Source organism: Chiloscyllium plagiosum, chromosome 16 (assembly GCF_004010195.1).
Source record: "Chiloscyllium plagiosum isolate BGI_BamShark_2017 chromosome 16, ASM401019v2, whole genome shotgun sequence".
NCBI classification, from domain to species: Eukaryota; Metazoa; Chordata; class Chondrichthyes; order Orectolobiformes; family Hemiscylliidae; genus Chiloscyllium; species Chiloscyllium plagiosum.
This window is the reverse complement of record NC_057725.1, coordinates 60,911,726-60,935,548: the sequence shown is the minus strand read 5'-3', so window position 1 is coordinate 60,935,548 and position 23,823 is coordinate 60,911,726. Positions and strand designations below refer to the sequence as shown.

At 45.0% G+C, this 23,823-nt stretch overlaps 1 protein-coding gene across 4 annotated transcripts in view; it reads right to left on the bottom strand.

Moving 5' to 3' along the window:
- The window catches only part of LOC122557955 (proline-rich protein 5-like), a 141,585-nt gene that overhangs the window by 82,326 nt on the left and 35,436 nt on the right, over positions 1 to 23,823 (bottom strand). For 3 of the 4 annotated variants that reach the window (XM_043706220.1, XM_043706224.1, XM_043706223.1), the window contains exons 2-3: positions 21,794 to 22,081; positions 5,074 to 5,154 (exon numbers count right to left, since the gene is read on the bottom strand). In XM_043706220.1, the coding sequence (XP_043562155.1) occupies positions 5,074 to 5,154; positions 21,794 to 21,912 (200 nt within the window). In that variant the 5' untranslated portion in view covers positions 21,913 to 22,081. Of the gene's footprint in view, positions 1 to 5,073; positions 5,155 to 21,793; positions 22,082 to 23,323; positions 23,485 to 23,823 lie in introns of those variants that run through there. The other variant, XM_043706221.1, reaches the window with a different exon arrangement.

Genomic DNA, 23,823 nt, shown 5'->3' with positions numbered 1-23,823 from the left:
GTCCTGTACAGCCGCAACATGACCTCCCAACTCCTGTACTCAATACTCTGACCAATAAAGGAAAGCATACCAAACACCTTCTTCACTATCCTATCTATCTGCAACTCCATTTTCAAGGAGCTTTGACCCTGCACTCTTTGTTCAGCAACACTCTCTAGGACCTTACCATTAAGTGTATATGTCCTGCTAAGATTTGCTTTCCCAAAATGCAGCACCTCGCATTTATCTGAATTAAACTCCATCTGCCACTTCTCAGCCCATTGGCCCATCTGGTCCAGATCCTCATTTCTTCTCATTTCTGTCCATACTCCATCTCCTTAAACGGTGATGTCTGGTTCTGGACTCCCCGGTTATCGGGAACATCCTTCCTGTGTTGGCCCTGTCTAGTCTTGTTCACAGTTTTCGTTTTCGATGAAACTCCCCTCATTTTTCTAATCCCCAGTGAATACAGTCCAAACTGATTCAGTCTCTCTCCATGCATCAGTCCTGCTATCCCAGGAATCAGTCTGGTAAACCATTGCCAAACATTATACCTCAGATAAAGACAGCAAAACTGCACGTAGTATTCCAGGTGTGGTCTCACCAAGGTCCTGGACAGTTGCAGCAAGACAGCCCTGTCCTGTATGTGAATCCTATCACCAAGAAGGCTAACTTACCATTTACCTTCTTCACTGCCTGCCCCACCTGAATGCACACTTTCAGCTGCTGATCCGAAGCAACACCCAGGTCTCATTGCATCTTCCCCTTTCCCAATGTATCACCAATCAGATAATAATTTACCTTCCTGCATATGCAATCAAAGTGGATAAACTCATATTTATACCGTGCCTGGCATGCGCCTGGCCATTCTCTCAACATCTCCAAATCACATTGGAGCAAATAAACAAGGAATTGCGGATGCTGGAAATCAGAAACAAATATCAGAAACTGCTAGAAAAACTCAGCAGGTCTGGCAGCACCTGTGGAGAGAGAAAACAGGGCTAACATTTCAGGTCGAGGGACCCTCCTTCAGAACTGAAGCATCTCTGCACCCTCCGCACAGTTCACCCACCCATCCAGCTTTGAGTTTCTGCAAATTTGTTTCATATTACATTTAGTTCCCTCACCTTAGTCATAATTGGGGGTCCCAGCACTGATGCCTGCTGCTTGCCTGCCATACCCCACTAGTAACTGCTTGCCTCTCAGAAAAAGACCCCTTTAGTCCTCCTCTTTGTTTCCTGTCTGCCCATCTGCTCTCTAATCATGTCAGTATGGTACACCCAATCCCACACATTTTAATTTCCTAACTAACCTTTTATGTGGGACATTAGTGAAAATCCAAGTGAACCACATCCACTGGCTCACCCTTATCGACTCTACTAGTTCCAACCCTGAAAACCCTCGGTACATTTGCCAAGCATGAGTCCCCCTTTTCGTAAACCACTCCACCTCTGTCAGACTGTGTTCAATACTTTGAACTATTTTGGCCAAATTTAATTAACTGAAAATCCTGAATAATTTTAAACACCTACTATTTTTTGCTCAGAAGAAAACTAGCCAGTTTCTGCACATGACTGAATGCATTTTCAGGCACTTTATTGATGCAAACCTCTTCTGCACTGCATCTTTGTTGACTGGATTATTAGGCTGTCCAGTGGGCTAAGGCCTAATAGCTGTAGCTAGACCTAGGTATCATTTATCGCCCCACATCTTGGCCTGACCCTGTCGGTGAGTAAGCTTCACCAGCAGGTGTGATGGGGGCCCTGACAACCAGTCTCATATCCCAAGGTTCACCTGAACAGGTAATGCCCCCATGTGTGATGTGCTGTTCCCATCTAGGACTGAGGCAGGCAGCAGTCAAGAACGCTTGATTCACTATACCTCCTGGTTCATGGCCAACCTTTCTGCCTATCGAGGTGGGATTTTCATGCCTCAGTCGGGTGTAGGAACAGAGGCTGGGTGTTAAATCGTGGATGGGACACAATTCTGTGATTCCCACCCTCATAGTGTAGGATTTTCATGGCCTGGGTATAAAGGTGCACCTGGCAAAGCCAGCACCTGACAATCCCAACTTTGCTGACTTCGTTGTGTGACTGGGTAGTTTGCACCCCTCTGTCGTGGCATAGGGCCAGTTGATCAAACTGCTTTAAGAAGACCCCAACCCCTCGGATTCTTGTGAGCTGGTGAGGGACAGGATGGAATCGGGTCCACCCCCTCAGGTAGGACCAAAGCAACCATGAAGACAGGTGGATAGCCGGGCCAGGCCATAGGCCCACCACCCCTAAATGTCCCCGCTCTTCTACCTCTCCCCTTCTCTGCCAACAGCACGAAAAGCATCAGTATCTACCCCTCTCCCAGTTCTGAAAGAGGGCAACTGGACTCGTAGCATTAACTCTGTTTCTCTGTCCTCAAGATGTTGCCGGACCTGTTGAGTTTCTCCAGCACTCTGTTTTCATTTCAGATTTCCAGCATCTGCAGTATTTTGCTTACATCTCAATCCTGAGTTGAGTTTTATTCCTTCATGGCAATTTACTCCAGACCATAAGACCATGTCAGTACAACTGTAGACCTTCAGTGATATAAAAATATCTTACGTTCTATTCCTGAAAACCAAAGCTACCTCAATTCTTCAATATAGTCTTCAATTTCTCCAACAACTCTGACCATTCTAGGTCCAGTTCCTTTGAAAGCAACATTGTTAATGGGCCACATTGTACTGTGGTTTTTTTTGGCATCTGTATCACACTGGAGCTGAGGCCATGCCTTATATGTACCTACATGGTTGATCTTGACAACCCCTCTGACATCGGCCTAGCACATCAGTCTTCAGCCTAGCAAGCCAGTTCTCTCAAACTGTTCCAGTGAATAACAAAATGGCAGATTGCAAGGAAGAGCTCCAATGAACATCGCTGTAGCTCTACATACACAGAAGGTGGACAATCTCAGGTTCCTTTGCCCATCTTAGTCGTAGGATTTGACTCCCCTTCCAACTAGGCTTTCTGATCGATGAGAAACCCTTAGACACAGTGCTGCAGATGCAAGCCAACCCTCAGCCCACATGCAGAGAGGTTCCATTCAGATAATGGCTCCAGCACAAAGGATTCAGCATAGTCTGATTTGCTATCGCCCGTCAATGGGGGCAAAGAAATGACACGACCTGCCATTGGCTACTGCAGTCACGAGGCTGACCACTCAGTTCAAAGTTAAAAATCACACAACACCAGATTATAGTCCAACAGGTTTATATGGATGCACTACCTTTCGGAGCACCGCTCCTTCATCGGGTAGTTGTAGTTACCACCTGATGAAGGAGCAGCGCTCGGAAAGCTAGTGCTTCCAAATAAACCTGTTGGACTATAACCTGGTGTTGTGTGATTTTTAGCTTTGTCCACCCCAGTCCAACACCGGCTCCTCCATGTCACTCAGTACAAGAGTACTAGAACCTGACCAATGTTACCACAATGAGGAGGGGACGGATAATTCAAACATTTTCCCATTGGTGTTGTTACCATGTCAGGTTGAAACAGCATAATCATTGTGAACTGATCGTGTTGTCTGGTCTGGATTCTCCATGGAAATGTACAGCATTGGTTAACTGGTCATCCCTGGCTGCATCATGTGTGAAATACTCACAGGGTTAACTCTCCGACATCCCGAGCATCAGGAAAAAGGTCTAATGTGGCTGTCTGATGTTCAATATGAATCACTAGAGAAGGTGGGTTGGGGGTTGAAATCAAAGCAACTTTGCTGGTGATGGGTTCGGACAGGTCAGTCTGACTCCTACCAGTTGGAGGATTGTATCGGCCACATCTGAGGCCTACTGGGGGTGAGAGGGCTCAGATTACCTCAGGGCAGCAACCAGATCCAGAGAGATTTAATCTGAATTAAGACAGGGTCGGGGCTAGAACATGAGGTTTTGTTTGCGGTCTTTCAGTAGAAGTTTTGATTTCTAATGCATCGCAATGACTTTCTGTGTTTGTTGGCGGGTGTTGAGGTTAGATTGTGGACGGATTGAAATCAGACAGACTGACCAAGGTATTGTGTCATCTGGACCAGCTTGCAGGTTTTGTCCTGCTGCATTCAGAAGTTTACTTTAACAATTAAGTTTCTGCTTAAACCAAACCTTGTGTCTGTCTGTCTGATTTTGTTCTTTACAAGATTCTAAAGTCCAAGAACAATTCAGACATAGGAACAAAGGAATTAGGAGCAAATCAGCCCTTCTAGATCACTCCACCATTTAACATGATCATGGCTGATCATATCCTGGCCTCAACTCCACTCTCCTGCCTGCTCCCCATAGTTTCATCAGAAACATATCTATTTCTTTCTTTAATCCACCTCCACTACAGTCTGGGTCAGTGAGTCCCACGGATTCACAACCCTCTGAGAGAAATAGTTTCCCCTCATCTCTGTTTTGATCCTACCTCCTCTCACTCTATATCCGTGCTCTCTTGTCTGAGACTGTTTCGCAAGGGGGAGTGATTGTTCAACACCTGCCTTCTCAATCCCTTTAGTATTTTATATGACTCTGCCAGACACCCCCCCCCCCCCCACCTCCCCCAACCCGAACTCCAGCCAGTACAAACCCTAGATATTCAACTGCATTTCATGCAACTGCCCTTTCATTCCTGGAACCAATCTGGTGAACTTCCTCTGACCTGCCTCCAGTGCCACCACCTCAAGTAAGGAGACCAAAGCCAGACACAGATACTTCAGGTGTAGTCCCACCAACACCTCGTATAATTACAGTAAACGCTACTTTCATAATTCAGTGCTTTTGCAATAAATGCCAGGATTCCATTTGCCTTTCTTATTATATGATGCAATGGGAACATCTTAGAGAATAACCCTGAGAGAGTGATGGTGGTCACTGTCTTGCCCTCCTTAGTAATACTTTTTTTCACTTTTGAATGACTGATTAGGCCACTTTGGAGGGCAGTTAACAATAAATTGTATCAATCAGAGACTGGAATCACACACAGACCAGTTTGGCTACAGACTGATCTTCTTCTGAAGGGGGGTGTGAAAGCAGTTCGACATGCATTGTTAAGTATTAATCAATTCACCTCCTTCAACCTTATCTGGGATTTTTACCTTATGTTTTCATTCAGAGAGAACAGCTCATTGTCTTGCAAGCTTCCTCCCTGGAACACGCGGATCACTGCCTTGTGGACGCTGAGGGGGAAACAATGAAAATCCAAAAATGAGACACGTTTCATGATAAAAAAAAAACAAAAATCAATGAACTGACAAAGTGATAAAGTTGCAGCAGGTGGCCTGAGCTTCTGCAACAGCCTGTGTTACAGGCCAGTTGAAGTTGCTGCTGGCAACTTGTTGCAAAAATGACATTAAATGCCTCCACTTTAACTCTCAGTTAAACAGGCATCCAGTTAAGCTGTTCAGTGCAGTGGCATTTGCTTTGCAATATAATGCAATAAAAACAAAAATAAGCATACAATCCAGTCTGTATGTAAGTCTGAGACATTAATGTACACAGTGTTGGTACTAAATTTCAAGACATCTGTCTCAACAGGACCCCCAATCTTTGTAGCTCATATATTATATGAGCTAACTTATAAGGGAAGCAGTCATATCATGTTATACTGGCTGTGGTGTTTTACCCTATGGAAATGTGTCATCATCGTGAACTTTTATAAATATCCTTCTTTTTCCTGGGCAACTCGTCCATGAAGGGTTCTCCTTCTCAACTCTCCCCTTGTCTGAGGCATGGTGACCCTCAGGTTAAACCACCACCAGTCGTCCCTCTCTGATGAGAGAGAGCAGTCTCCCATGGTCCTCTGGGAGTAGGGCAACTTTGCATTTATTGAAAAGACCACTGATGTAGTGTGCCCACTATTTGCTTGTTATGTCTGCCTCCCCAAACAAACACGCTGGGTTTGAGTGGCGTTTGTCAATGTTCCTGTGTTTCCTGCCACCAACCGGAGCATTGGAAACTGGGACATTGTTGAGATCGCTTCCGGAAATTTCAGAGAGGCGGGTCGGATGTAAAGGGGGAGAAAAGGGGAGGGGAGCTTAAGAAAGGGGCACAGAGACAGTACAGGCAAAATACATGCAATTGGATGAGGGAGAAGCACAATAGCTGTCCCAAGCATCCTTTACGACAGGTATATTTTCCTGCTAATGACCAAGTCAATACTGTTAAAAATATTACTTACTATTTAGAAACATTACTCGCAGGATTTAGGCAACACTGATATTTATATACCCGCCTCTTGTCACTCTTTTTCAATTCCAACCAATGGAAATGCCACATCACAAGGCAGTTAAGAATCAACCATATCCGTGCAGGACTGGAGTCACGTGTAAGCCAACTGGGTGGGTGATCCCTTCTATTGGAGCATACAGTTACACCCCTGAGACGTGTGTGTGCCAGGAGTGCAGGGTTGTGGACAAAGAATATCACGCCTGGATTTCTCATACAAGTTACAACAGAGAAGGCCATTCAGCCCCAGAGTGTCCAATGCTGGTCATCAATACCGTTAGCGCTGGGTTCTTTCAGTTCTTGGGACTGCCTGTCGGGGGGAACAGACTGAACAATGGCATGCAAACTGAAGAATTGACCGTGGAGACCCTGGCAGGGGACAGACAGAGAAGGGTTTGCAGCTCTCCTGTAATAACAGCCCACAATCCAGTGGTCACACAAACAGCAGCACTCACCTCCTCCCAATTCACCCTCTCACGTGTAAGAATAACGTAATTTACAGGATTCCAGGCACGAAACACAATGTAGGACAAACAGGCAGACATCCATGAACACCAACTAGCCACTAAACGCCACGACCAACTGTCCCTAGTAACCTTACACACAGATGGCAAAGGACCACAAATTCGACTGGGGCAACACAATGATTGTAGGACAAGCCGAAGAGAAGACAGCCAGAGAATTTCTAGAAGCATGACACTCAACACCAACTCCATCAATAAACACATTGGCCTCGATCCACATACGGCCGGCCTAGATCCACATACCGGCCTAGATCCACATACCGGCCAAGATCCACATACCGGCCAAGATCCACATACCGGCCTAGATCCACATACCGGCCTAGATTCACATACCGGCCTAGATCCACATACCGGCCTAGATCCACATACCGGCCAAGATCCACATACCGGCCAAGATCCACATACCGGCCAAGATCCACATACTGGCCTAGATCCTCATACCGGCCTAGATCCACATACCGGCCTCGATCCACTTACCGGCCTAGATCCACATACTGTCCTAGATCCACATTCTAGCCTAGATCCACATATCGGCCTAGATCCAGATACCGGCCTAGATCCTCATACCGGCCTAGATCCTCATACCGGCCTAGATCCACAAACCGGCCTAGATCCACATACCGGCCAAGATCCACATACTGGCCTAGATCCTCATACCGGCCTAGATCCACATACCGGCCTAGATCCTCATACCGGCCTAGATCCACATACCAGCCTAGATCCACATACCGGCCTAGATCCTCATACCAGCCTAGATCCACATACCAGCCTAGATCCACATACCGGCCTAGATCCACATACCAGCCTAGATCCACATACCAGCCTACAGCAGGAACAGAACCAAATACATTCCAGAGGACACAGTACAGCAGCACTTCACAGGAGGCTCCACAGGACTGAAGCTGTCACGCAGACAGGGGACAAAACGTCAGCAAATCAACTTCCCAGCTCGGCGAACATACCCACAGCAAAGGGGTCTCGTGCTTGGCCATGTCACCCATGGCCCATGATGCCGCACAAGAGGGACTGTAAGATTGAACACTTTCTTCCTTCTTCTGCCTTTATATTCGACACTGCTTTATTCTTCTGTGTTCTAAGATGGTGCCCGGAGAGTAGCGACACCGTACAACATCGGCACTGTATTTTGTGACAAAATACACATGGCAATAAGTAAAGCAAATGAAAATTTCGAATGGAACCTCATCAAAAAAAAACTTTCCTCAGGCAAAACATGGCGACAGGCCGAAGGAAAGGTCTGGAGCAGAGAAGAAGGAAGATAATTCTCCATCTGAAGTAATTTTAAAATTCTGCCGTGAAACATGCTAACCCATGGTGACATAAAGTGGTAGAATGTGGATTCTAAGCCACATGAGGATCTCCTGGTTATCAAGAATAGTGTAGCAGAGAAAGGGGAAACTGAAAGGTGCACTTATTGAAGCGGCCTAGTATAGCCGTTGTGTACTGACTTGTTGCTCATTGTCATTAGCCTGAAAAAGACCAGGGGAGTGATGTTGGGATGTAGGAAATTCAGAGCTGGTGAGCACAAAAATAGTAGAGGAGGAGAAGCCAGAAGTAAGCAGTACTGACGATTAAAATCTATTTTAATAAAGCCCGTTCCCAAAGCACACAAGGAACTTTACCTAGCTGCATTGTGCCTGATCTGGGAGTGTTTCATGTGGCTGTGCAGATTAGATTAGATTAGATTCCCTACTGTGTGGAAACAGGCCCTTTGGCCCAACCAGTCCACACCAACCCTCCGAAGAGTAACTCACCCAGAACCATTTCCCTCTGACCGATGTACCTAACACTACGGGCAATTTAGCACGGCCAATTCACCTGACCTGCACATCTTTGGACTATGGGAGGAAACCGGAGCACCCGGAGGAAACCCACGCGGACACGGGGAGAATGTGCAAGCTTCACACAGACAGTCACCCAAGGCTGGGATCGAACCTGGGACCCAAGTGCTAACCACTGAGCCACCTTGTCACCCTACCTTTACTCTGCATTAAACCCATGTTATAAACACATTTGGGAATTTTATATGAGGTAATGTTGCGAGACCTGTGCCTAATGTGAATGGGAGGGTCAGTGAGCTCTTCACAATGGGGAGAGCTTGCCTTGGATGGTCAAACTCTCACCTGTTGAGTTAGAAGGCTGTGAGTTCAAGCCACACCTTGAAAACTTGACCACAATCTCAGCTGACTAAGTACAGCTTTGAGGCAGCACAACATTGTCAGGCAGCATCCGTCTGTTGTGTTTTGACATTAATAAGGTTGCATTGCCAACTGTGAAGAATGGTCTGGTGTCTTAGCCAACCTTCCTCTTTCAACCTTGAGAGTTGAATTAGTTATGGATTAGTTGTGTTTAATTGTTTGTGTGAGGGCACTGACTGGGCTTTCACCTGAGGCCTACTCCATGGGCACAGCTTGGGCTGAGCTTGTCGTAATGTGCAACTCTGTGAATAAATATAAAAAAGTGTGCAAAGACTGGCACCAGAGCTAGCCTTCATCAACTGGTAAGGAATCTGCCATCCCTACCTGGTCTGGCCTACATGTGACGCCAGACCCACAGCAATGTGGTTGACACTTAACTGCCCTCTGGGTAACTAGGGATGGGTAATAAATGCTGGCCTGGACAGTGACACCCACATCCTGTGAATCAATTTTAAAAACTGGCTTTCGCAGGATCCTCATAGAATTATAGAATCCCTACAGTGTGGAATTTGGCCCAACAAGTCCACACCGATCCTCTGAAGAGTATCCCACCCCGACCTATTTCCCTACCCTATTACCCTACATTCCCCCTGACTAATGCGCCTATCCTACACATTCCTGGACGCAATTTAGCACGGCCAATTCACCTAAGCTACACATCTTTGGATTGTGGGAGGAAACCGGAGCACCCGGAGGAAACCCGTGTAGACAGGGGGAAGAATGTGCAAACTCCACACAGGCAGTCGCCCAAGTCTCTCTGGAATAGAATATTTTGTCAAAGTATAAAGGTGGTCGAAAAATGCCTGTTGGAAGGTAGCAAGAGAATAGGAGTTGGGGTGTCACGCTAAAGTTGCACAGGATGTTGGTGAGGCCTCTTCTGGAGCACTGTGTCCAGTTCCGGTCACCCCGTTAGAGGAAGGATTCACTGAGCTGCAGAGGTTTCAGAAAAGATTTGTCAGCAAGTTGCCGGGAATGGAGCGGTTGAGTTAAGGGGAGAGGCTGGATAGGCTGGGACTTTATTCACTGGAGTGTACGAGGTTGAGGGTGACCTTATGGAGGTTTATAAGATCATGAGGGGCACGGATAGGGTGAATGGCAGGTGTCTTCTTCTTAGGGCAGTAGACGTCAAGACTAGGGGGCATACCTTTAAGGTGAGAGGAGAAAGATTTTAAAAAGACATGAGGGGCAACTTTTTTTTTTACACACAGAGTGGTTCGTGTGAGGAATGAACTTCCTGAGGAAGTGGTGGATGGTGGTTCGGTTACAATGTTTAAAAGCATAAGTTCATGAATAGGTCATGTTTGGAGGGATATGGGCCAGGAGCAGGCAGGTGGGACTCGTTTCATTTGGGGACATGGTCAGCATGGACTGGTTGGGCCGAAGGGTCTGTTTTCACTCGATGACGCAAACTAAACAATAACCTTAGTTATTATGGAACATGGCAGGCAACAAAGTGCAAAAGCCTAACTTCTGAAATTCTCCAAGTGTAAACCATCTGACCAATGGAAGCTAATCTGTTAAATGCTTATTTGGATGAGGCATGGCCAGACTTTGATAGATTTTGAAAAGAACAGATGGCCATTCCCTGGAGGATTATATCATGGATTTTCACAGACCCGTAAAGAAGGTTGACCACACAGTCAGTTCGGGTGTCAGTCGTTCTGTTTAGGTTGGAGGATGGTATGCCAAGGTGTTTCATTGGGGCAGGGTCTGATGGCAATTCAATTCCAGGAGAAGGATCCTTCGGAACTGTAGCCTTGAAACCATTCTTGGCAAAAACCATCATTTCCTTCACAGTTGATGGAACAAATTCAACATTCCGCAAGGATGAACGCACTTGCAGCAGGTCAGGCTATTACAGTGCAAGACAAAACTGGAACAACACTAATAACCAAGTGATTCCACGGCGTGGCCAGGAGACAGTTAATAGCTACTTTAGGAAGCACCATTTTGGCAATGAATTGCCAAACCAGAGTTGCAAGGTCCTCAAACCAACTCACTATATGTCGGGAATTTGGTAGTAATGATGAATCCAAACAAATTATACTGGTCACAAAATGTCTTTGTCCTGGGATGACTATGTTAATTGTTGGCTATTTAATCATGCAATGCTAGACAATGCTGGACAGTTCGACACTATGTGGAACAGGTCTGTTAGAAAAGTTACCTTGTTCAAAGTTTGTGAGAAGATTTGTAGCTTGGGTGCTCGTTGTTGTGGTTCTGTTCGCCGAGCTGGGAATTTGTGTTGCAGACGTTTCGTCCCCTGTCTAGGTGACATCCTCAGTGCTTGGGAGCCTCCTGTGAAGCGCTTCTGTGATCTTTCCTCTGGCATTTATAGTGGTTTGAATCTGCCACTTCCGGTTGTCAGTTCCAGCTGGTATATTGGGTCCAGGTCGATGTGCTTATTGATTGAATCTGTGGATCATCCACTCATCCACAGATTCAGTCAGTTTCACAGGAGGCTCCCAAGCACTGAGGATGTCACCTAGACAGGGGACGAAACGCCTGCAACACAAATTCCCAGCTCGGCGAACAGAACCACAACAAAAGTTATCTTGATTCACGATATAGTGAGGATATATGCGAAGTGAAGAATTTAGTTTGATGGTGCCAACAATTTGCGATCACCAGTGTGAGAGTTGTAGCTGGAATAGGCCATGTTAAAAACAGTAATGGGGTGACGATAGGTAGATATTTATGAGCTTATTGAGTAAAGCTTCATGAGAAATGCAGAATCAAAACATGATATGCAGTACAACAAGGCAATTATATTTGGTAAGTCAATGGATCTGCAGTTTATCTAGTCAAGACATTATTGTATCCTAGCAAGTTTTGAGAAGATTTATAGCACAGGTTGAGGTTTGATCGCTGAGCTGGAAGGTTAATTTCCAGACGTTTCGTTACCTTACTAGGTAACATCTTCAGTGGGCCTCAGGCGAAGCAATGCTGAAAATTCCTGCTTTCTATTCATATGTTTGGGTATAAATAGTGAGCAAACCTACATTATTGTATCCTTTTAGCAAAACCTGGTGGTTCTCCTTAAAGTATTACACAATAAAATTCAGAGAGAAAAGAATTTTAAAATTACATTGTATCACGACCAGGGATAGCAAGCCAAACCAAATCAGCCTTACTATCACTGGATTCACAATGCAGTGAAATTAAAATACTCAATGACCTTTTGGTCCTAACCTGACTGTATAAACTCCTGAACACAACACAAAAAATGAACAATTTATCATTAATACTGTAAATTTTGCAGAAAAAGCCAAAAAAAAGTCAATTTAATTAATATCTATGATTTGAATCCAATTTTCTTTGATCATAACCCTTACACACACTCACAGGCAGTCTGACAAACACAGTTAAGAGATAAATTGAAAAGAAAAATTTGCCAGAATTGTAATTTGCCCGTTCAACTAAACAGTTTCAAACAATGGATGCCAAGCTTTCGTGCAATCCTTAATCAATGAGGTATGCACAGACATGTAACTGTTTATCTAATTTCCAAGTCACTGGTGAATGTGAACTTCAGTAGACTTCCCCAATTAGTTCCTTATTTCCTCTAGACCACCTGATGAAGGAGCGACGCTCCGAAAGCTAGTGCTTCCAATTAAACCTGTTGGACTAAAACCTGGTGTTGTGTGACTTTTAACTTTGTACACCCCAGTCCAACACCGGCATTGCCATATCATTCCTCTAGAGTGGCATTCTTTTCTCTGAACAGTCTACAATTCTTTGACTGAACAGAAAACTCAAGAGAGAGTAACCACTCTATTGGAGAATCTGATTTTCAGCATCTGCATTGTCTTTACCTAGTAAAAATCTAGCCAGTCCCAAAGCTTCCAAAATCGCTATGCAGCCTGCTAAAACCAATCAGAACCAGTTTCTCATTTTCTTTATTAAAACCAACATTCTGTGTGGCTGGCTGGTTAGCATTAGTACTCTCCTGACTGACTCACTCAAAGTCCAGCCAACTGGACAAAGCAACACATGATTTCGAATTGTCCACTGTGTTCCTTAGATTAAGTCACTTAAATAATCTTCCCATGCCAGTCACCAAAGAGAAAAATACAAAAATCTTTCTATAATTTACTCACCCAACAAGTCACTGCCATGTGGTATTGTAAATCTAATGGACACATCACTTTAACTAGGGATCATGCAAAGACATCACATCAGATGCTTGGAAGATACAGTCCCTATCGGTTAATCTATGAACAGAATCCCAAATGTGGGTTTTGTGATAGCCCTAGTCTAGAATGCATTTCAATCATTTACTTTTTCTGCATATTTGAATAATTTATATTTGGGTAGCTAGGCTTCCATCGAGGCCAGAGAAAATTTGGGAGAACACAAAAATAAGACCATTTTTAAGCCAGCATTTAATTTAAAGTTTGCCGTATTACAAACGAGTGGGTCACAGAGAATGGAAAGGCTCTGGTAAGGTAATAAATGGTGGTGGTTAGATGATGTATGGCAATCAAATTGTTACTGTTCACTCCTCATAACTGAGTAGCATTAATGTTAAAACCTTGCACCCTTGACAAGGTGCCTTGTACTGCCAATGCCTTGTATTTGTGTCCAGAGGTGCAGAATAGAGTATGTGACAGGCCAGAGAGCAATCATGGCAGACAGAACACAGCTATCATCTCCAAAGGCCACTGCCCAGTTTGATGACACTTATTCTTGAGGGGTCTAGTGAACAAAGGAATGCAACATTCGTGGGGATTGCAGAACAAGTTACTGGAGAGCTGAAATGTTGGTTAACTGTTTAGGATGATGACCAAGAGGTCTGTGGACTGGTATTAGAACACTGAGTTGGGACATTAAGTGCGGCCGTACAGGACATTGGTTAGGCCACATTTGGAGTAATGTGTACAATTCTGTTCTCCTTCCTGTATGAAATATATTGTTAAACTTGAAAGGGTGCAGAAAAGTTTTACAAGGATGTTGCCAGGGTTGGAGGGTTTGAGCTACAGGGAGAGGCTGAATAGGCTGGGGCTGTTTTCCCTGCAGCGTCGGAGTTTGAGGGGTCACCCCTCAAAATCATGAAGTGTGTTAATAGGCTAAATAGACAAAATCTTTTTTTCTAGGGTCGGGGAGTCTAAAACTAGAGGGCATAGGTTTAGGGTGAGAGGGGAAAGATTTAAAAGGGACCTGAGGGGTAACTTTTTCATGCAGAGGGTGGACATGTATGGAATGAGCTGCCAGAGGAAGTGGTAGAGGTTGGTACAATTGCAACATTTAAAAGGCATCTGGACGGGTGTATGAATAGATTGAAAGACGTATGGGTCAAGTGCTGACAAAGGGACGAGGTCAGATTGGGATGCCTGGTCAGTGTGGATGAATTGGACCGAAGGGTCTGTTTCTGTGCTGTATGTCTGGTGTGAAAGATTGGAAAGTAAGAAAGTGTGCTACAAGTGCTGATAGCGGACCCAAAACAGACTGTTGTCCAAAAACAAGAATGCTCTGCCCCAGAGGGCAGTGGAGGCCCAGTCTCTGGATTCATTTAAGAAAGAGTTGGATAGAGCTCTCAAGGATAGTGGAATCAAGGGTTATGGAGAGAAGGCAGGAACAGGATACTGATTAAGGATGATCAGCCATGATCATATTGAATGGTTGGTGCAGGCTCGAAGGGCAGAATGGCCTACTCCTGCACCTATTGTCTAATGTCTATGTGCCAGGAAAAGATGCCATGATAATAATGACTTAAAAATCACACAGCACCAGGTTATAATCCAACAGAGTGCTGCTCCTTCATCAGGTGGTTATGGAATGTAATTTTCCTGAACCACCTGATGAAGGAGCGTCGCTCCGAAAGCTAGTGCTTCTAGTTAAACCTGTTGGACTATAACCTGGTGTTGTGTGATTTTTAACTTTGTACACCCCAGTCCATCTCTGAATCATGATAGTAATGGAAGGAGACCTCACAGTTGTATGTCTCACAGTTAGTACATCTCCTTGTGTTATGTCACGGTCAATATACCTTTATAAGATGTGCTTATGATCTCAGTGTACCATAACATGTGACCTGACAATATCAAGGCCCCAAACACCACTTTACCGAGGTCCAGTTGAAATGCGACACTCTGCGAAAAGGATGCTGCTCTTTGTAATCTCGTAGATTAGTACTGGACGGTGCCATGAAGAATGTAATGTATGTATATAAAGGTAAATCACAGAGGACTCATGAGAGATGTACGACCTGTGGTAGTTTTAACTACATCTCAGGTGAGAGATGAGAAGGTGAGACCTTCACAAGTCACCTGTGTCTGTATATATGAAAATATATAGTTAGCTGTAATAAACAACAGGGAGTAGGCGCTTCAATAACACAAGATCTATTCTCCAATGGTGAGAGTCAGAACTGCAGATGCTGGAGATCAGAGTCAAAAACTTCCTCCGCCTTCACTGCATCTGCTCCCAGGAGGACCAATTCCACCACAGAAGATCCCAGATGGCTTCCTTCTGCAATTTCCCCTCCCACGTGGTTAATGATGCCCCCCAGCGCATCTCCTCCACATCCCGCATCGCGTCCCCTGAACCCCACACCTCTAATTGCAACAAGGACAGAACCTGCCCCCCCCCCCCTTGTCCTCACCTTCCACCCCACCAACCCGTCTGGATACATCGCATCATCCTCCACCTTTTCCGCCACCTGCACTCAGACCCCGCCACCAAGATAAATTTCCCTCCCCGCCCCGTCAGCGTTCTGCAGAGACTATTCCTTCCACGACTCCCTCCTTAGGTCCATGCCCCTCACCAATCCACCCTCCACTCCCAGCACCTTCCCTTGGCACTGCAAGAAGTGTAAAACTTGCGCCCACACCTCCCCCCTCAGCTCCATCCAAGGCCCCAAAGGATACTTCCACATCCGACAGAGATTTTCCTGTACCTCCAAACATGTCATCTACTGTATCCGTTGCTCTTGATGTGATCTCCACTCCCTCGGGGAGACAGGACGCCAACTTGCAGAACATTTCAGTGAACATCTCTGGGACACACGCACTAAACAACCCCATCACCCTGTGGCCGAACACTTCAACTCCCGCTCCCACTCCGCCAAGGACATGCAAGTCCTGGGCCTCCTCTACCGCCAAACCCTAACCATCCAATGCCTGGAGGAAGATGCCTCATCGTCCGGCTTGGGACCCTCCAACCACACGGGATCAATGTCGATTTCAGCAGTTTCCTCATCTCCCCTCCCCACACCTTGTCCCAGATCAACCGTCCAACTCAGCACCACCCTCATGAACTGTCCTACCTGTCCATCTTCCTTCCCACCTATCTGATCCACTCCCCTCTCCGACCTATCACCATCACCCCTATCTTCAGCCATCCATCGCATTCCCAGTTACCTTACCCCCAGCTCCACCCCCTACCATCTATCTCTCAGCCCCCTTGGGCCACCCCCACATTCCCGATGAAGGGTTTATGCTCGAAATGTCGACTCTCCTGCTCTTCAGATACTGTCTGACTGGCTGTGTTTTTCCAGCGCCACACTTTTTGACACCATTCTCCAATAGTTTTGTAGAATGTATGGTATGTACTACCAAATGATCATCAAGTGTCATGCAACAAAACACATTGGCTTGTTGTAGTCTCCTGCAATACTGAAGTAGAGGGAATTCCCAAACTCAGCACAATGTGTGCTCAGAAGGTAAGTGTGAATGACGTTGCTCAGCAACCAATTGTCTCATCATTCCAAGACACAGGACATTCTGTTTCAAAGATAGGGGAGAACGGAAATAAGTAGATGATGAGACAGATGGAGAACTACCATGACTGTCTGTCAGAAATAAACATCACAAATACATGGATAATAGCAAAGGTTTCTAAAATATGCAACAATAAAGTCCTGATGAAGGGCTTATGCTCAAAACATCGACTCTCCTGCTCCTCAGATACTGCCTGACCTGCTGCGCTTTTCCAGCACCACACTCTCAACTCTGATCTCCAGCATCTGCAGTCCCTCACTTTCTCCAATAAGAAAGTGCTGACTGGTCGCAGTTCTACATTGTAAAGGAACAGGACACAGCTCAGAGCATTGAGGGATTATACAGTCACACACAAAAGGAGCAAGGAAGAAACCTCTGACGATGATGATTGTGTGGTGATGTTGAGTGACAGAAACCAGCAGAAAAACAACTAAGTTGTCAAACAAGACCAACAAAGAACAACGTGCACCTCTCCAAATGGGCATAATCACCACCCTCCTAAACATTGCACTGAACTTTGAAATGTTAGTTTTATAAACTTTGTTTTACGTATTTGTATAATTGTTGAACTGATAATGTGTGTGCATGTACAACCATTTATACTTATTTGGGATACATTTCATAGAATTCCTAAAGGGCGCAAACAGGACATTTGGTCCAACAAGTCCACACTGACCCTCTGAAGAGAAACAATCCAGACCCATTACCCTACCCTGTCTTTACCCCTGACTAATGCACCCAGCCTACACACTCCTGGGCACAATGGGCAATTTAGCATGGCCAAATCACCTGCCCTGCACATCTTTGGACTGTGGGAGGAAACCAGAGCAAACCCGCACAGGCACGGGGAGAACGTGCAAACTTCACACAGAGTTCGATTCCACCCGAGGCTGGAATCAAACCTGGGTCCCTGGCGCCGTGAGGCGGCAGTGCTAACTGCTGAGCCACCGTGGGCATTTCAGCTTTGGTGGGTGGTGATGTATACATTTAAGAGACTTCCTATGGTACCATGTGATCTGAAGGTCTCATACACCATCTTACTTAGCAATCACTTGAAGCATGACATGCTACAGGACGCATGGTGCTCTCTGTAATCAAATAGCCCAGACACGATGTACCTGAATAACATAACATCTGTAATAAACATCTGTTGGATTCTTCAATACCACACTGTCTCTGGCTAGTTTGCTTTATATTATAAGGGTTAACACAAGCACTGTTGACCCAGATTAAATCCCGTGTGGGAGGCAAATTCATATTGACTCTGAGTGCAATGGAAGCTTGTGGCTTGCATAGATTAGACTATGAAATAAAAGCTTCAGGACCATCTCAGAATAGAAACAGCAGTAGACGTTTTCGTGATTGTGCAGCTTTGAAGGCCACCAATGAGCTTGGTGATAAAGTATCGCGAGGGAACTAGGGTGAATTTGGAGCTGGTTTTGAGATACAAGATAAGCAGATTTGTCATAAAGGTGATTTACACAGAAATCTCTTGCAGACCTAAGTCCCCATGTTCAGGTCACCCCTGGAAGAGGAAACCAGTCAGCTTTAGTGAAGTATCACATGTTGACATTCCTGCTGGATATTAGAATGAAGCTCATTTCTTAATCAATTCTAACACACTCCTAACATCTCATCTTCTCAAGGGCGGTTAGGGTCACACAACCAATGCTGGATGCTTACATCCCATGAATGAAAAGGGATAAGATAGAAAAGGTTTAGCTTGGGAACTGGTTACTGAAACACTGGCTATTGAGGATCTAGTGGCTGTGTGATTTTGATCTGTTAAATATTTGAAGTGAGCTGCTGGAGAACTGATGTACTGTTGACAGCATACCCATTAAATGTTATGTTGATAACTATCTATTGTGAGATAAAGCATACACTGTGAAAAGTGAGATCAAAGGTTATAGATTAACCCTTGGGGCTTGAAACGAACAGTGGAGAGAAAGGACTACAACTAAATGGTTGGAGATGTGGGTTGAATTGAATCGCATCTATGAAGAAATTATTAGGTGTCATCTCACAAAGTAATGCAAAAGACAGAGCTTTCTGATCTAATCTGTTTTGAAATTTTGGTTATTCACATTAACTCCAATTTTCCTTTAAAGGGAAGATAGGGATTTGTTTAATTCAACACAGGAATTCACTTGAACCCCAGTGAAATAAAGAGAGTAAAACTGTTGGGTTAGGAAGCGCATGTTTGAAATTTGCAACTCTGAATGAATATGTAAAGATCGGCTCCAGTTCCATCCTTCACAAACTGGCTTTTTAAGAATGGGATCTTGCAGTGCACAAAACAGCCAATGTGTTGGTCCATGACATAGCTGGCTGAGCTACTGTGAACTGTTTTAAGATATTTCTGAGAAAGGGTGCTATCTGAATGCAAGTTATTTCTTAGCACAGCAAATCCCTCTTCTCAATCACCATCTATACGCATATTTCCAACCATAATCAGGAGTGGGATTGTGGTCAGTTTTCACTTCTTTATCCACGTTTCGGAACTCTGAGTTTGTCAATCCTCACTAAGAGCTGGGCTCTATGGAAGATGGGGCTCCTCACTAACGTGCGAACACACTGAATTACCATACATCCTTTTAAAAGTCGGTCTCATATAAAAGTCGACTTCCTATGTTTGACCAATATATCTCATGTAAAAGTCCTACACAGATAGCAGATTAACATCTGTGAGTCATTATCCTGTACATAAATGTTACGATGACGAAATGAATTTTTCTTTGCGTGCTATTATGGGTTTTGATGTACAGTTCACACCAATTTGGTGTGAAAGTTTAAGACGCATCAGGTCAGAGTCAGGTGACAACCTCCCTTTGCATGCAGCTCGGCTGAACTCAGTTCCCCTGGAGCACTTGTGGAATACAATCATATACCTCATTGAGGTTTTGGAAGTCTTTCATCATTTTGTGTAAAAGCGCCCTGCAGAAAAATCAAAAATTATACAGCAGTGTTTAAACTGAAAGTTGCAGAGAAGATGAGTAAGGTGTAGCAGCAAGAGCATTTTGTGTTTCAGAGAAACTTGAGAAAGAGTGGAGAAAGATATTGAACAATCTTCAGGAAATGGAAAATTCATTGGTCTTGAAGCCATGCAAATCCATGCATGAAATGAATCAAAGCAGCATGGAATTTCAGATTTTAAGGCTGGATGGTGCACAAGGTTCAAGCTTTATTCATTTAAGAGATCAATTGGGTTTCTGCTAATGATACAGTATTTCGGACTGTAGCAAGAATTTCAGTCCCTCAAAAGGTAGTATCGATGTAATAGTCGACCCCATAAGTTTATCCTTAAAAAAATAGTTTAAAGTTTTTGACTTTTACACGAGTATATATGGTATGTTGACTTTCATACTGAGCACCAGATTCAGTCAGCCAGGAACTTTGCCCAGTGTCACACACGTCATGTTGTTCCCTTGATTTCTCAGAAACCCAACACAGCTTTTATTTTGCACAGCCTTTGCCAACGTTTTCAGTTGCACGTACTGATGCGAACCATCAGCCACAGCGGTGGTCAGAAGAGGGCACAAAGGTTCTGCCATGTGACAGGGTGAGGAGGCTTTTCTGCCACAGGAAGGACGGCTGAGATGGTCAACCAATCTTCATGGTCTTTGCCCCACCCTGCTCCCTCCATTGTTAGACATCCTCCTTTCTTCTGAGGGAAAGGAGAAAGGAGCGTTGAATGTTCGGATCATGATCACCAGGGCTTTGGAACATCACCATTCTGCCTGAACGTCAGCACCGAAAGTTCCCAGTCTGTCTCCTTCCACAAAACGTAACCATGCCAACCATCCCCGACCAATCTGTGTGGAAGATTGTCAGTTTAGAGTGAGGTAGTTTGGTGCTGTAGACTCGTGCTCTCAATGAGATGAATAGAGAATGATGATTTAGCCAGGACTTCAATGGCCATCTGCTTGGGTTTAAAGTAAAAACTTCAGTCCGTGAGGGGAACAGAGATAGAAACTTGGAGCAGGAGGAATTTGTTTGGCCCATTGAACCTCCTGGGTCATTCAATACGTTCCTGACTTCTCCTCATCTCATCACCACATTCCTGCTTCTTCTCCATAGCCCCTGAAGCCTTGAGATCTGTGAATGTACCAATCAATTTCTTGAATATGCTCAGAGACCCAGCCTTCCCAACCTTCTCCTGAAGGAGAATCCATCCTCGAGTAGGGAATATGTCCTCATCTCAGTTTGAAATGGCCTGCTCCATATCCCGAGACAGTAACGCCTGGTTCTAGGCCTCCAAATCAAAGGAAATATCCTGTACGCATCTATTCCTTGCTGCATTCCCTCAGTGGTAGGTACATCCCTCTCTGAGGTACGGAGATCAAAACTGCATGCAATCCTCCCAGTGCAATTTCACCAAGGCTCTGTACAATTGTAGGAAGACAGTGCTATTTCAAAACTCAAATCCTTTTACAATGAAGGCCAATGTAGCCTTTGCCTTCCTAATTGATTGCTGCAGCAGCCTGTGTATCTTAAACAAGAACTTCCCTTGCACATCCACGTTTCCCAAGATATCACCATTTATACGGAGAGGCTGGAGCTGTTTGCCCTGGTGCCTCAGAAACTTATAGAGGTTTATAACATCATGAGGGGCATGGATAAGGTGAGTAGACATTATGTTTTCCCCAGTGTCGGTGGCGACCAGAACTAGAGGGCATAGGTTTAGGGTGAGAGGGGAAACATTTAAAAGGGACCTAAGGGGCAACTTTTTCACGCAGAGAGTGGTGCGTGTATGGAATGAACTGCCAGAGAAATTGGTGGAGGCTGGTACAATTGCAACATTTAAAAGGCATTTCGATGGGTATATGAACAGGAAGGGTTTAGAGGGATATGGGCCAAGTGCTGGCAAATGAAACTAGATTAGGTTAGGATATCTGGTCAGCATGGACAGGTTGGACTGAAGGGTCTTGTTTGCGTGCTGTACATCTCTATGGCTCTATGTCTATGACTCTAAATCACTCCCTTCCTTTCTGTTTTTAAACAATGCAGTGCCAGTGCAGTCAACCTACTTAGTTCTCGAGCTGCAGTGCATTTGATTAGGAATCGATTTACAACTCCGCTGCCTTATTTCACAGGCCCTTTGCCACTACCAGACGCCAGTCTTCCTACCTGTTCCAGGCTCGGTTGGAACCCAGCAGGGCTGCCTGCCTGGCAGCCTGGAAGCGGGGTAGGTCACTGAGCACCGGGGAGCTCAGGAAGCGAGGTCTGGGTCTGCGGAAAGAGCCCATCCTCCTGTCAGCACCACCATGGGAGAGGGGCCCCAGATCTCTGCCGACCCCCCACTGTCGAGACGGAAAGGCGCCTCCAGGTCTTTGGTTTGTTTCGTTTCTTTAAGGAGTTGGCATGAACTGATCTCCTGGCTCCTTCTGCCCAACGGAGGCAAAACGACAATGGGATCTGCAGGGAAATAAAAAAAGGGGAAGGAAATTATTGTTAATTAAATGCCATGAGGCAACCATTTAAGAAAGAAATTCCAAATGCTGCGACAGGAACTCGCACGGCCTTCAATCAGGGAACAGGCCCGGGCCCAACCGTGGGGATGCACATTCGACGGCGGATGAACCACACCCTCTGTCCGCCACCGGCAGCGTTCGGAATCAAAATCGGTTCAGGTCACAGTGCAGAGGTTTTGATAAATTCTCAAGGCTGGCACTTGTGTTCAATGGTTGAAGGGGGTGCCATACTGTTGGAGACGCCATCATCAACCGACATTGAATGGAGAGGCCCCCATCGGACCCCTCAGGCAGGGGTTAACAATCCCCATGCTACCGTCTTGAAGACAACACCGTGGAGTCCTGATTCATAGATATTCCTCAAACAGAAATGACAGTCCCATCACTTCATTTTTCGGGATTCAAATTGCGGGAAGTTGTGAGGTACCAATTAGCTGCCTTGTTTAATACATTACAAGGAGTGGCTACATTTGACAGAGTATTTAACTGGTCATAAGTCTTCTGTGGCTGTGAAAGATGTGGCATATAGATATGCGTTTGAACAGTGTTTTACACAACACAGGGCACTTCAGAGTTGTGTACAGCTAATGTAAACCTTCCTTCCTCACTGTATTGAAATATTGTTTACAAAATAACAGAAAGTCGCTTTCAGCTCCAGGCTGGTGATTTCCCGGAGGAAAAAAATGCTTCACCAACACATCCTGACAGCATAGTCTCACAAAGCTCTTGTCACAAAACCTCCCCAGAGTTTTCAGCCAAGAATACAAGAATTACTCTAAACTACAGCGATTAACAGCTCCCAAGAGTCAATGCTCAGTCCATGATGTTATTTTAATCTCAATAAGGCTGCAAATAACTGAACCTTATGGAAAGTTTAGGGTGTGAGAGTTCATTTAATGTAGACTGGATTTTGGAGCAAGGGTTCCAATAGTCTATTAGACTGGGAGGGTTTCCTGGTGTCAGCGTGAATTGGCCAGGAATCAACACCTCTATCCATCACTCCCTTTAAAGTGCGTTGGAATGCCCAGAGACAATAGAAGGTGTTTCTTCTTTAAAACACATGTTCTTTTCCCCAAAAGACAGGAAGTTAGAAAGCATTATTAGGTTATTATTAAGACAAATGCAGCCAGTGCACTTCAACATGCACCCTTCTATATAAGGTGCCACATCCTGTTTCATTACTTACGTCAAGTCCCCTGCACAGAGTTTAGTTCTTTTTTGATCTGAGCTCGCTGCAGCACGTAGATAGCAATTGCCCAACACTGTGAGCACAATATTAACACAGATCTTTCTGTCGGGGTTAATTTGTAACCAAGTCCAATATAACACCCTTGTATGTTGCAGCAAAGCCATGCTCTGAAAGGTTATTTTAAAATTCTGGTGCTGGTGCGGTTGTTTTTCTAACACGATACTGAGCAGCCCTTCTACAAAGGCAACTCATTTACATGAGAATGGGCATCAACAGAGCACACAAAGAGATCCTCTTCTGGCCTCTCAGATGCCACCGGACTGAGTTCACCCAGAAAGCAAAACATGGAAGTGAAAGGGAAAAAGAGGGACGATGGGTTCCAGCAGTTGTAAACCAATCAAATTCAGGGACACAGGTGGAAAGGCAAACCTAACAGGAGGTTCGCACAAACACACAGACACACACACACATACAGACAGACAGATAAACACACACAC